Below are 14,007 nucleotides of genomic sequence, written 5' to 3' on the forward strand. Positions count from 1 at the left end.
ATTCCATTGGCGCCAAATCATGTTTATGGATAAATTCATGCCACGCAATCCCCAGTACAATGTACTTAGGCATATCAAGCTTTGAGTTGAGCCTTCGTTTCGTTGTCGCTGTATGCACATCCTCTTTCAAATGCACACACACACACACACTCATACATCCTCCAGTCTCTCTCCGGCTCACTACTTACCTCAACCAAGCAAACTCACATAGTCACATATATTCTTCGGACCCAGAAACAATGTCTTCTGTTCTGGATTTTTATCTTTGGTGCCTGCTAAGAGCTTCAGTTTCGGTTAGCTTTTCGGTCCCGTTTTTTTATTTGTACTATTTACATTAATACTTCATTTATTCCCCAACCCTCTGTTATCTTTTATTTACCATTAAAAATATTAGGGTTCTTCTTCTTCTGGTTCTCTTTTATATTTTCTGTTTTAGGTTTCGCAAATTTGATTGCTTCATTGCTATATCGAACGAGTTACATACTTTTATTGGTAGACTTTGTTGTTACTCATCTTTTCTCAGCTATTCTTCTCTCGTTTGGACTATTTGCTATATTTGAGTTTTTGGGAAGCTCTACTTTTCAATGAGGTAAGAGGAAGTATTTGATTGAGTAGTTCTGAATTCTCCAAAGCTGTAGATAATGATAGATGATTTATATAAGATAAAGTATTAGTATTCTGATCAAACAATTAGAAAAAAAAAAAAAAATCTTCCTTCAAAATACCATGTTTATCTTTCCTTTTTTTTCCTTTACATGCGAAGTAACCCATGTCTATCATCAATAAATTTAACCAAGTTTGCAAAAAGTTCCTTTTCTTGTTTCATATATGTAATTCGTGTGTTTTTAGTGCTTTCTATTAAAAAATTTATGAGAGCACAATAATAGGTTTGGGTGTTTCCGTGGACCCAAATTTTAAATTTTGTGGAGTTCCTTTTTTCACTTTGACTTTATATCTTCAGGCTCATAGGATCTGTTTGGTTGCAAAGATAATATATTAAAAATTGAAAAAAAAAACTACAAGAAAATAAAAAGGAAAAGAAAAGAGAATAAAATGTTTATTTATTTTCTTACCAAAATTTGATTGATAAGAAAAAATAAATATTTTTTAAGTGTGACAGTTAGTGGGCTTCCACCTATTTGCATCCTGCACATAATTTTGTTGCATTTTCAGATAGTTTTACAAGGAACAATAATAACTATTATTTTGGTTGTATTTGGTTGGATATGATATATGTATTTTGCAAAAAAAAAGTTATTTAGAAAAAATATAATTTTTTAATGATTGGTTCTTTGTAAAATATTATCTAAAACTAGGGTGGGAATGGCTTTAAAAGGACTTTCCCCTGTGAGTAATTTTACTTAGAGTACTCTTGGCTCTATTTTTAAGAGTTCTACTATGTAAATGTTTCCTTGAATAACTAATCCAATAAGACCTCGGCCTTAAAGTAATCCTAAGGCTGTGTTTGGATTGAATGAAAGAGTAGGGAAAGGAAGGGAAAGGTAGGGAAACTATTACAAACCTTGTATATGTTTTCCTACCTTTCCCTACTTTTTCCTTCAAACCAAAACATAGCCTTGAAGTTAGGAGTAGTTCAATCCATGATCCCCTTGTTTTTAAGTTCCAATCAAACATTAGAAAATGTAGCCAAAATATATTTTTTTATGAGAAGTTATTTTCCCTTACAAATGTTTTATCTAAATGCATAGAAAACTTTTGGAGTAAAAAAAGCTTGTTGTAGGTCTCACACTTTTTTAGGCCAACCAAATGATTGTTTTGCATTATTTTTTAGAAGATTTTGAAAATTGCTCTCATTCCTTCTCACTTTTAGGGGTGTTATGTAGGGTGGATGAAATTTTGGGTGATGTGAATTCATCTACACTATAGTGATGGTTTAGAGTTGTTTTAACATTGATAAAATTTAATAAAAAACAAATAAGAAATTAGTACAACTATTTTTTTAACAACCTTAAGAATTAAAAAAAATGTTACACTTGAAATTAATTTTAAACTTGTGACGTTATTTTAAAATAATAAAAATTATTAAAAATGAGCCATCCACATCCATGCCATGGCGTGAACCAATCCATGAAAAACATCAATGGCGGAAAAATTCAATATATTCAGTTTTGGTCCACAATATAGTGTGGACTGAAATGTTCCACAACTCCAACAAACAACTTCTAAGGTGTGGTCCCTTTCTAACTATGCCATTCATGCCAATTTCCACATAGCTAAACACTGCCTTAGGTGATGTTTGGTATGGTTTCCGTTAATTTGAAAAATGTTTGTACTTGTTTTATCTTAAAAACTGAGAAAAAGCAGTTGATAAATGTTTTTCTCTTGCTTTTTGACAGATAGGCACCATTAGATGCCATTAGGCGCCATATAAATATAACATTAAATAAACACTTTGGTGTTGGGAAAACACTAAAATGAAGCATCTCCCAACAGTTGTCTTGCACATAAATCAAGAGTTCGAGACAAACATTTATTTGATAAGCATATTGGGACAAACTCTCACATGGCGATGAATTGGCAACCTGGACCCAAAGTGAACCAGAATTTGCCATACCAGACACCATCTTAGATAAGCCTCTTGACCACAAGGAGGCAATCAAGTGAAGTGAGCGAGACCCAAAATTTTTTTCCCCTTCTCATTTCTTCCCTTCCATTTGTTTTTTTGTTCTTAAGACCCGGTTTGTTTGTAGTGCAATTTCATTTGCATTAATGCATAAAGTATGGGAGTAGAAATTCTGTTTTATTTTTGCTTTAGATTTTTCTTTTTATTTTGTTTGTTTGCATTACAGACCAAGTAAAATAAAACCCAAAGTAGTATGAAACCGAAGGTAAAAAGTGAACCAGAATGAGTTAAAAAAAATGGCATTTGCATCGGAATTAGGACTTGTAAATTTGCTTTGTCTTAGGTTCTTGCTTACACCCATCAGCTGACACGCTAGGGTGAACAAAAGCGAATCAATAAACTAATTTTAGAAGCCTACCTCTAGGGGTTATCATTTAGAAAATCTTCATGGAAAAAAAAAAAAACCAGTTGTACCTCTGCATATCCACTGTAAAAGTTATAATGCTCTAGTATATTAGCTGTTGTACGTTGTTAGGGTCTTAGAAATGTGAGAGAATATGTGGTTTGTAAAATCTTTCCCTCCTCCAAATCAAATCCCTTGCTCTATTAATCTTAATATTTCAATGCATGCATCTTACTTGGAGTTATCGAAAAAAATTTAAACTTATTCAGACAGTTAAACACATTACTCTCCATTCAATTGTAGCTAGTGGCAATTTTAGCAAGTATGGATATAACCAATGTTTTTGAACTGTTATTGGAAGGTCGAACCGTTCGGTCCGAAAATCACCCAGGCAATTGGTTCCGTTTTATTTTAAATTCGGTTTTTAGCCAAAAAACATTGAATTAGTCAATGATTCATTGGCTTTGGTGGTCGAACCATTGACCCGTTCAACGATTTTAGCCATTTTTTATTTTAATTTTTTTATCAGAATGGGCTCTCCATTCGAACTGGGCGGTCAAACTGTTGATCTAGAAACCAGTGGGCAAAACAGTTCTGGTATTGGGTGGGTTTTTAAAACTTCGGATATAACATTTATAGTATGTAATTTTGATATATTGATTTGAATGGTGCACTTGTAATTTGTAAATATATGGGAAAAATACATCCTCTTTTTCATATGAAATGTGTGCTACACAAATGATATGGATATTCAAGAGGCAAGGGATAAATTTTGGAACTGAGCCATTCATGAGCTTTCCGGGTATTATATTCATGCCACAGACGTGTTTGTTAAGTATATTATATATATTGTTGGCTGCAGTTCCTAGCTTCCTGCTTTATGTATGTGAGCAATGAGATTAGTTCTGTGGATGCTTATGTTACTATATTTTCCTTTGACTTTAGTTATATATTTAGGTTATGTTTGATTTGAAGGAAAAAGTAGGGAAAGGAAAGGAAAGGTAGAGAAACCTATATAAGATTTGTGAAGGTTTCCTTAACTTTCCTTTCCTGCCCTACTTTTTCCTTCAAACCAAACATAGCTTTAGGGTTTGATCAGTTTATAGTTGAATCAGAATTGGAATGGGAATGATTTATTTTCATAATTTGTTTGATTTAGAGAGAAATCAAATGAAAATTAAAATTAACTAGAATGAGATTTCATTCCCAAAAGAAGAAGAGGAATAATCATTGGAGAAATACCATTCCATCAAGAATGTAAATAAGAGTCCGATTCCACCCAACCAAATAATTAGAATCAAATTGACTCATTCCGATACCATTCCAAATCAAGCGGGCGCTTATTAATTTCATTTGACCAGACTGAACTTTTGATTTGATTTTCCTTCTAATTTTTTCCTGATTGGATGCCATAGTCTGTTCAATGCACGCGCATTGAAATGCTTTGTCTTAACATTTTAATATGCGTAAAGGTAGATATGAAGGAGATGGTTACCTTAAGAAGATCTGTACAACATGGGCTCAGATGAAGTAACGACAAAAAAAATAAATATGGGCCTAATTGAGTTCACATCTGCCTAACCTTTTAATGATGGATCAATTCCCGGCCCATTGATGAGAAGATTAATGCATGCGTCGAACTATATTATTATTAGAAGAAACAAATCTCTAACAACCACTAACAAATAAACAAACAGGAATTATTGACCAACTCACGTACGTTCTTTTCTCTTTCATGTAAATCTTTGCTTTGCTTTGGCACATAAAATGCAAAGGATTGCCATCCATGATCCATGGACCATGGAGCCTCTCCTCCCACTTTTTACAAATTTCTTCAATAACCTGAGCCTGATCTTTGGCTAAGAATGCCACACACGTTGTTCAATGAGAGGCTCATTATATTACAAGCATAAATTAATAAAAGCTCAGGAGAGGCCCATTATATTATATCATTGTCAGAGAGACACGTGGTAGGTGGGTAACAGTTTTTTTTTTTTTTTGGTTTAAGGATAAAACAATCAAAGTTATTATTCCATGTGACGGGTTATGGTTTATTACCAAATGGTGGTGCTATGCTAGTCATTCTAGCGTGTCCGGTCCCACCAAACCCATACTGCTCAAATGAGTTGCCAAGTATGCAAAACCTTTTCTTGATGGGTCCTGCTTTTGTTACTCGACACGTCTCTGATAAGAGCTGAAAAGTTTCGCTCGTTGTATCCAGTATCCACAACACAAGGATCACAAGGGCAGTAAGAAGTAAGAAGCGCGGCGTGTTTGTGTATGGCGCCACCAATTCACGCTCAAGGATAACAGCACTGCAAGAACTAAGAAGCCTAGCATCCTTTCATCATCTGTAGTACTCTTTACACTTGGTCAGCTTTGTGGACGCCTGTCTCTTGAAACACTCGAATTCAAACGTAGATCCACACAACCAGAGAACGCCAGCGAGCTAGCGGCCGAGTCTGTCTGTCTCTCTTTCTCTCTCTCTCTCTCTCCACTGGATTTAGTTTCTGGTACGTTTTCGGTTTTCGAATTCCAGATCGAAATCTTTTTATTTCCATTTCTGGTTTCTTGCATTCTTCTTTTTGTCCTGGATCATTTTTATTGCTGCAACTTTTCAGATAAGAAACTAGCCCGCTTTCTTCTTGACAGGCTCACCCTACATTATGCCTCTCTAGTTGTTATTTTCGTGTTCTTGTTGTGTATTATTTGGTTTGGTTAGTTTCAGCTTTTGCCATTTGTTGATTCCCTTTTTGGTGATATCTGTTTCCTTTAGTATTAGTATTATATGAAGTCTGATAGGCTTTTGATTTGGTTCTTGGTGAGGTAAATGGAAACATTTGGACAATTCTGAATTCTTGACGTATCTAGTTGAGAAGTGGAGAACTGATTTAACAGAATAACAGAACTCCTATTTTTTCAAATAACTTGTTGTTTGAAGATGCCCTTGTCTTCTCCCCCTTAGCTCCGTTTGTTTCACATAAGTCGTTTGCCTCTTTTATAACAAAAGTTCTGTTTTCCGTGTCACGTGCATCAAACCAAATTAGAAGGGGCAGAAAAACTTTACGCCTATTTTACAGGGAAACACACAACCTTAAGGAAACTTCATATATGATTATCATAAAATCAGCTATATGCGATGCTTCAATGTAATATAAAGAATCCCTGCCATTTCACAAATAACTTCAATGGCTAATGGATTGTGCAGCTTGTTTTTGGTTTCTTTTAATTTCATGCTAAGCTTTACTTTAAACCATTTAATCATTTATGGTCAATGCCCGGTTTTAACAATCCCATTAGTTTTGGTATTTTTCTATGCCAAAATTATTTACTTTCTTCAATTCCCTTCCAATCTAATTGTAGCACTCTAGTCTTGTTATCATTAGCTCATATTCTATAAGGGTCTTTATGGCTTTTACCTTTTCAGAATTATGGTGGTTACTAAAGCAGTTATGCAGACAAACCAAGCAGAAGGTCCCTGGATGCATCAAGTTGGTATAATGATTAATGCAGATTGACCTACTTATTTGGAAATAACCTCATGGGACCACACCTTATATGCATTCCATGGTAAAATGTGGCGAGAAGAAATTGCCATACTTGTGTTTCATAGGTTTCAAAAATTTCTAGGGTAAACCATAAAGAACCATTTCTGGTGATTGAATATGTTTAAAATTTTACACTACATGTTGCTGATATCTCATTATCCTGTTCATAGATTTATAGGAATGGACTATAATCCTTCTTGGTCTATGGCATACACTGTAATATTATATGCTTTTTCCAGAAGTTAAATAGGATCATCTGTTGCTTCCTTTGGTTAGTATCCTCCATCATGGAGTTATAGGACTTTAGAGTGTCAGCTCCCTCATTTTTTTGGTAGTAACTTGTAAAATCCAATATCAGATCCATGGAAGTTCCGGATACAAAAACATCTTCAAGTTATGTGAAACCACCATGGTTATTCAAAGGAAGGTAGAGTTCTGCAACTTTTGGTCTTTCAATGAAAATCCATGGTCTTTTTTATTTAACTTTTCTTCCAGTTCCATTGTTACAGAAATTAAATAATCTGTTTCTGGTTTTCAGTGCCCTGTACCAACTCCATCTTGTGAAAGCAGAGACTGCTCGAGCTTTCATTCCAAAAGACTTTAGATTAGTGGAAGCTTTTGGGTACACATCTGTGTGTGTGTGTGTGTGTGTTTTGTATGCACCCCATGTTCATGTATAAAAACATATACACAGTGATGGTTATTCTGATTTTTTGTCTTTCAGATATACTCTTGGTGGTTTTTTCCTTGCTCATTATGATGACAGTCCAGCTGGAATCTTTGATGAGGTTAATGTTAGACACGTTAATGCTAAATTGCTTACACCTAATAGTTGTTTGAGGATGCATGTTAGTATCAAATAACATCACTGGCTGAAAACCATATTTCGTATCTTTCAATTTTCTATTTCATTTAACAGTTGAGGTGTTTGTACTTTTAGATGTTCCATTTGCTGTTTGTAGCTCCCCTAGGAATTTGATTGATCATTGACCGTCTATATTAACTGTTTTTATTGTAGTTTTGTTAATTGAACAATCTGTAGTTATCAGAAAGAGAAAAAAAAGAGAATACTCTAAATCCTCTTTTTGTTGGAATTGATGCATTTTTTTGTCCTCTCCCAGCTCGTGGTTATTGCAGGAATTGTATGGAACCCACCAACTTCTTGTGCGTAAGTTCCCTCCAATTTCTTTGGTCCATGTTAAATTAAAAAAGGTGATGTCGTGGAAAACGACAATGAAGGATTGCCATTTCTATTTATAGCAATTAATATCTGAATTATCACATTGGAACTGATTCAGCCACATTGTCCCTATTTTGACAACTCAGGTTGTAAATGAGAGTTCAGAACCATGAATAACAGCTGTATTAACTTGACTTGAGTAGATCAAACATGAATGATGAGTATCATTTAGTTTGTTTCATGAATCATGTTCATTACTTTTGTTGAAGTTGTTAATTGGGTATGTTTTTTCCCTTTTACTGAAAGAGTGCCTTTGTTGTGCCATTGCCTTTCTGACTCATGTAAAAGCTCAGTAGAACTTATTGAATTGTATCACTCATTAAATACTCCTAGGACATCTGACTTTCTAATTGGTAGACCCAAAAGGGAGGTTGACTCAACCAAGTTGCATGTCAATGCATAAATCATGATGCAACATGAGCCAACTTGATTCAGTTAATACCATTCTCTTTTTAGATCTCTGATGAAGTGGACTCAATTCTGTTCTATTAAAATGGTGACTTGATCACAACGGATCATTAAATCCCTTGAGACTTAGAGATATGAATGGTATTATTGCAAATGAAAAGTGTTAATACCTCTGTGGACAGATGGGCTGCTAGGGTACTTGTTAACAGCCAGGAGGCTTGCTTTCATGGACGAAAGGTGAGGAATTGTGGCAATCTTTGAAGCCCATTCCACTTTTTCATCAGGAATTATGGGAATAATTTGCTTGATCTCAAATTATTAGGTTGTGTGGCCTTTCTTCTTGACTTAGCTTGCTTTTTTGCAGTGTGTAGGGCTTCCAAGTCAAGTTGCTGGATTTTCAAAGGTAACTGTTGAAAGTACTTCTAGTGGGTAATCATGATATACTTATTTCTTGTTTCTTGCAAAAAAAAAAATAATAATAAAAAAAATGAACCACTATGTTATTTGTGACGTGACGCACTTTGTGTTAAATTTGAAAAATTGATTGGGGAAGCCCACGATAGAGATCTCAGAACCCAAATTCATGATTATTGGACATCCTCAACAGCCGATGAACCTCTTTGGGATCTGTAAGTTTTTATATAAAATCCAGAAGTAGTGCACGCTACTGGATGACTGATTTTTGGCTGCAATATTTGGGTTTGAAATCCGGAACATATGAGTTCAAATGAATGGCTCTTACAAGCCACCGCCAGGCCTCATGGCAGTGTTAGAGTGCAACTTCCAACTAAAATTTGAACTACATATCTCTATATACAATGATGCACACATGCGTTGGTGTTCGTGTATCATTGGTTAAATCATGGCTATTGCATTATTAACCATGTTTTTATTTTTTATTGTAACCAATTCTTGGACAATGGTTTCATTTTATGATAGGATCATCTAGGAACATCCCTCAATTGGAACCTTAGGATATGATATTGCTTCGTGCTATCCCTATTAACAATTTGTCCATGCATTGCTACATGCAGCAATTGTAAATTTTAGTGGCCATGCACGATAGCAAGTTTAGAAGCCGTACACAATATCAAGTGTTCTGGATCATTCTTATATGTTATCTGTCTCATTGAATCTGATGTTACATTGATAAGCAGAGAACCATGGCAATCTCAGAGAGGTCAAGAAATAAAAAGAATGGTTTCTTAAACATGTTTGGCATGGGTTCTGCTTTCTTTTGTCCAAAGAATCAACTAGACATTCAAGTAACGGAAATCAAAGGTTCTTCTGCAACTGATTTTTGTAATATCAGCCTTCCAACTGCTGGTGAGTTGGTTGAAAATTTTGTTTTGCACTATTCTGTGTATATTCTCATCATGGATATCCTCACAGTGAAAGCACACAGTAGATACTGGCTTTAAATTGTAATGGGATTTTACATTTCAGAATATGAATACCCTCACAATGATTGAAATTATGATAAGATGTCATGTTCTGCACAAAAGTAATGTTTTTAGTTTCTTTTATTTATTTATTTATTTCTTGTTTTTTGGTTATAAATTCTAATAATTCATCCATGCATGAAATACAACTCTTCTGAGATCAAAATATGGCTATTCCTGAGCCGTGAACGGAAAGGGTCTAATCTCACCCAGCCAGACACTACTTATAGGAATACTTCTATTATATAAAAATAAAAGGTCTAATATACCCCTACCTAAGTTGAGACACATCTATACATAGTAAATAAAAAATGACAAATACACATACATCCCTGGTCTCACAACAATTGCCTAGAATTTTCCTTTTGAAATTTTCTGATTAGCAATGACCGCAAAGCATAAAACTTTCCTTGTTAACATGGATCACATTAGTTCAACTAATAAATTTGTTTTTGGATATTCACCCTGTATGGTATGTGAGAATAAGCATTAGGTGAAAAGTTGGAGCCAAATCATACCATGTCCGCTGCATTTGAAATGCTGAAAATAAGTTGCCAGTATACTTGGGATGAACCTGTTTGCCGGTTTTTATTTGATAAATTGAACCTATTTGTCAGTTGGGACCAAAACATGGACCCTGAACAATGGGTTTCTGTCATAATTCATGATCAAGCACCCACTGGTGCATGAATGTTTCTTCACAAAACACCTCATGATATGGGAAGCAAGGACCAAGCAAGCCCTTATTCCTCATCGATTTTAGAAATGTTCTTTTCTTTTCAAAGTATTTTGATTTATCCTCTTTTTCATTTTCTTCCTCTCACGAGCTTGGTGATGGCACCCTCAGAATCGAAATCTGATAATATGTGGATGGGTCCCACTATAAAAATGTCACTTCCAAGTTTTAGGTAATAATTTTATCTATTGATTGATGTTTAATTGATTCTTACTTCTGGGGACAGATAATTAGTTTTTCTGCTGTAAAATTGCAGTGGCAATACAAAGTATACTCCACACCTTCTCAAGTATTCATGTCAGATCAGCTGCAGGTTTTTCCTTCCTTCAGAGTAGCATGCTTTTGAATTATAATAATGGTAAAAGATGTGCATAGATATAAACTTTTCTACCTTTGTAAAATGATCTGACATCTTACTTCCATTTTAATTTAGGCATCCATTAGAATTGGGGTTCAGGCTTGGGTTCTTTTATATTTCATTGAATGAGCTTTTGGTGATATAAGAAAAAGTATTAGTTTTGAACCAGCTCAGACCTGATGCAAATTTGACCCTTTTAAGGGCCTAGGCACCTATAAATTGCTGGGAAAATAAATGTTCTGCAAAGGAAAACTGACATACATTTTGGAATGTCAGCTACAGAAGGGAGTTTGGGGGGTATTAAGCTGAACAGTAGAAAGAAGGAAAAAATGGCGAAGGGTGACCACATTAGTTGTATCTTTTTCTTCATTTTGGTCAGTATTGTAATTACCCAATCATTTGACCACTTGGCTCTGTTTTTCTTGCAAAAAAAAATGTTGATAATTCTACTTGGGTTGTTTTGGTAGGAAAATAGATACTACTGAAATATCACCAAATTCAAGCGTTAAAATGATGTCTCTTGGTGTGTATGTGAAATTGTCAACAATTTTGTTTCTCCACCTAAACTGACCTCAGTTCTGATCCTAATTTATAGGCTTTAGCGATTTAACTTCTGGCCCTGGTTTACATATATTTTTAACTTAAAGGTCAAAGTCCTCTTGCTGATCCTGTTTCGTGATTAATGCCTTTGTCTAGGGTGAGACCTGTGGTGCCTGCGAAAGTATCAGGGCCAATTTCTGCAACCGAGAATGACAGGGATATTCCATCCAATAACCTTAGTTTCAATTCTGAACACTCCGAAGTTGCACTGTCAGAAAGTGATGCATGGAATCGTAGCATTTCTGTGTTATTGTCAAAGCCCATAATGGCATTGGAGTTCAATTTTTTGAAAATGCAGGTTGAAGCTCCAACTATAGTTTCTTATTGCTCCGAGGATGCTGGGAGGATGTCTTCGTAATGTGTGATACTGTTTCTGGGATCAGCACTGCAGTTTTGGAAGGTTTAAATTAGCTCAGTAATTCTCCTTACCTGCATCGAGCCGATGCTTGTCTTTGCAACATTATTCAAGGACTTCTGAGCGGAGATCCCGATCACATAATTTATCGAAGGAGTAATATGTGGAGAACTCGGGGGTTGCTTTTGTTTATTATCAATCTAAAGGAATGCGGTATTTAAATGATCTAGATTGCCTCGGCTTGGGCTTGGACCTTGGAGGCATGTCTGAGTCGTTAAGCGCCTCAATTGATCAATTGTGCTCGAGCAACAGTTGGGATTTTAATCTGTTAACTACATTTGTAAAGAACCATTTCACAAAATGTTTACTCAGCTATTTCATTCTTTGGGAAGCGCTTTAATTTTAATTAATTTATTTATTTTTTTCAAACTTTTTATTTATTTATTTATTTTTGTGTGCTTTTTTGATTTGCACCTTACACAGAGCAGGGCAGGTGGCTCTCCATACCATGCAATTTTGGACGATGTGCAGAGCACTGCTGGCATGGTATCATTGGGAGGGCTTAACTCATGCGGTGATGGCTTCACTGGAAGGTTGGGCTCCTCCTGTAAGCCTATTTTCAGTTTTTCAGTGTTTTACTAAATAGGACTTGGGACTTTCCGGGTTTCTTAGCTCATACAATATGCACAATGTATGAATTATGATGTGAAAGCTCTTTCAAACGGCAACTTAGAAATATAAATAGATTTTGCTCGGTTTTCTATTTTTTGGGAAGCCTAGTACATTTTAATTTGTTTTGTTAGGTTAAGTGATTACAATAGGTTTAATAAATGTTCAAAAAGATGAGGCTGAAACCTAAAACAAGTGATTACGATGGGATTTTACTCTGATTTAGTCCAACCAATCAAACGGTTGAACGGGACATTCTGATTCTGATTCCAGAGACCCTTATTCCTACCAACCAAATGGACCTAATGTTATCCTCATTCACCTAGATTATGAAGAGATGCACTTACACGGTGTATCTCTTACATCTTATTACAATGGGAAAAATCCTCAACATTCCTTTCAAGCACACAAGGATATATCAACTTTATGGATTTTTCGATAAGCGAATTTTGGGCTCGTGTAACTCTATTTTTGGCTTTTTACCAAACATGGCTTCACAATGTTTCTTGAGTCATACAGCGTCAGAAGCAGCTACCTGGAAACCCTCCCAAATGGGCACTTATAAGCATAAATAGTTTTTTTCTCTGTTTTCTCTTTTGGAAGCCTTATGGATTTTAGGGTAATTACTCCCTTGAACTTTCAGGTTATTACCTTGTAATTCAAGGGTAGTGGCAATTATTCCCCTGAATTTCCAGATTCATTAAGTTACGTGATGGAAGAAGTTAATAGGAGTGGATTTGTGCCGAGCCAATCCCAATATCTGGCTATTAGAGTTTCACTTGCCAAGAAACTATGAGGCTCGAGTTCAAGCTTCATTGTGAGTCAAGCTTACTATAAAATTAAAAAATATGTTCGGTTAGGCTCATGAGCAGGCTCAAATTGCTCATGAAAAGTTAGATTCATGTTCACCCCTAAAAGTTAATTTACCAAAGTACTCACTTGAGAAACTTCTATAAAATGGAAATTGTAATAAAAAAAATCAAGAAACTTCTATAAAAACCTAGGCTTGCAACAAACACAACATGCACTTAATATCAACCAAGTTAGTAACAAATGGAAATTGAAAAAAAAAAAGCACTAAGAATAGTTGGAAAACGGTAATTTAGAGATTTAGAAAAACTTGAATTTACATGAGATTTAGAAAAGGTTGAATTTAGCACTAATGGAAGGGTTTTGTCGGAATCTAAAAGTTCAGGGTATCTTTGTTGCAAACGAAAGTTCACGAGGGGTAATTGCCACTACCCAAAATACAGGATAATAATCTCTAATTTACCATAGACTTTAATCTCTTACTATTAGGTCAAGTGATTACCATAGGTTTCATGTCATCATCATCCATGCCTTATTGCCACTACCCCAAAGTACAGGATAATAATATGTAATTTACCATAGACTTTTTAATCTGTTAGGTCAAAGTGATTACCATAGGTTTCATCAGTCATCATCATCCATGCCTTATTTTTAATAAATGCTTAACAAGATGAAGTTGAAAAATCTAAGATTAATTTTATCCTGAGGTGCACTTATACAGATTTATCTCTAACATCTTATTACAATAAATAAAATCTTTAACACTCCCGTCAAGACCACAAGGTTCTATGAACTTTATGAATGTGTCAACGAATACCACTAAAATGGCTGTTTAGAGGTGTAAACAGATTGAA

General features: G+C 35.0%; 1 protein-coding gene across 6 annotated transcripts; it reads left to right on the forward strand.

Annotated features, from left to right (window-relative positions):
* Positions 1-58: 58 nt before the first annotated feature.
* Positions 59-12,103, forward strand: LOC148853389 (protein NEOXANTHIN-DEFICIENT 1). 6 transcript variants are annotated; one of them, XM_088986796.1, is made up of 13 exons: positions 68-293; positions 5,209-5,500; positions 6,415-6,557; positions 6,894-6,962; positions 7,074-7,157; positions 7,260-7,323; positions 7,657-7,703; positions 8,366-8,420; positions 8,548-8,586; positions 9,341-9,509; positions 10,473-10,533; positions 10,618-10,674; positions 11,416-12,103. In XM_088986796.1, the coding sequence occupies exons 4-13, from the start codon at positions 6,898-6,900 to the stop codon at positions 11,675-11,677; spliced, it is 903 nt and encodes a 300-aa protein (XP_088842922.1). In that variant the 5' UTR covers positions 68-293; positions 5,209-5,500; positions 6,415-6,557; positions 6,894-6,897; the 3' UTR covers positions 11,678-12,103. The 6 variants fall into 6 exon arrangements, with proteins under 6 accessions (XP_088842921.1, XP_088842922.1, XP_088842923.1 ...); XM_088986797.1 differs by having other exon boundaries at positions 105-293; positions 6,446-6,557; XM_088986795.1 differs by lacking the exon at positions 6,415-6,557 and having other exon boundaries at positions 59-293.
* The last annotated feature ends 1,904 nt before the right edge of the window (positions 12,104-14,007 follow it).

This window comes from Nelumbo lutea, chromosome 4 (assembly GCF_056320005.1).
Source record: "Nelumbo lutea isolate HS-2025 chromosome 4, American lotus-T2T, whole genome shotgun sequence".
NCBI lineage: Eukaryota > Viridiplantae > Streptophyta > Magnoliopsida > Proteales > Nelumbonaceae > Nelumbo > Nelumbo lutea.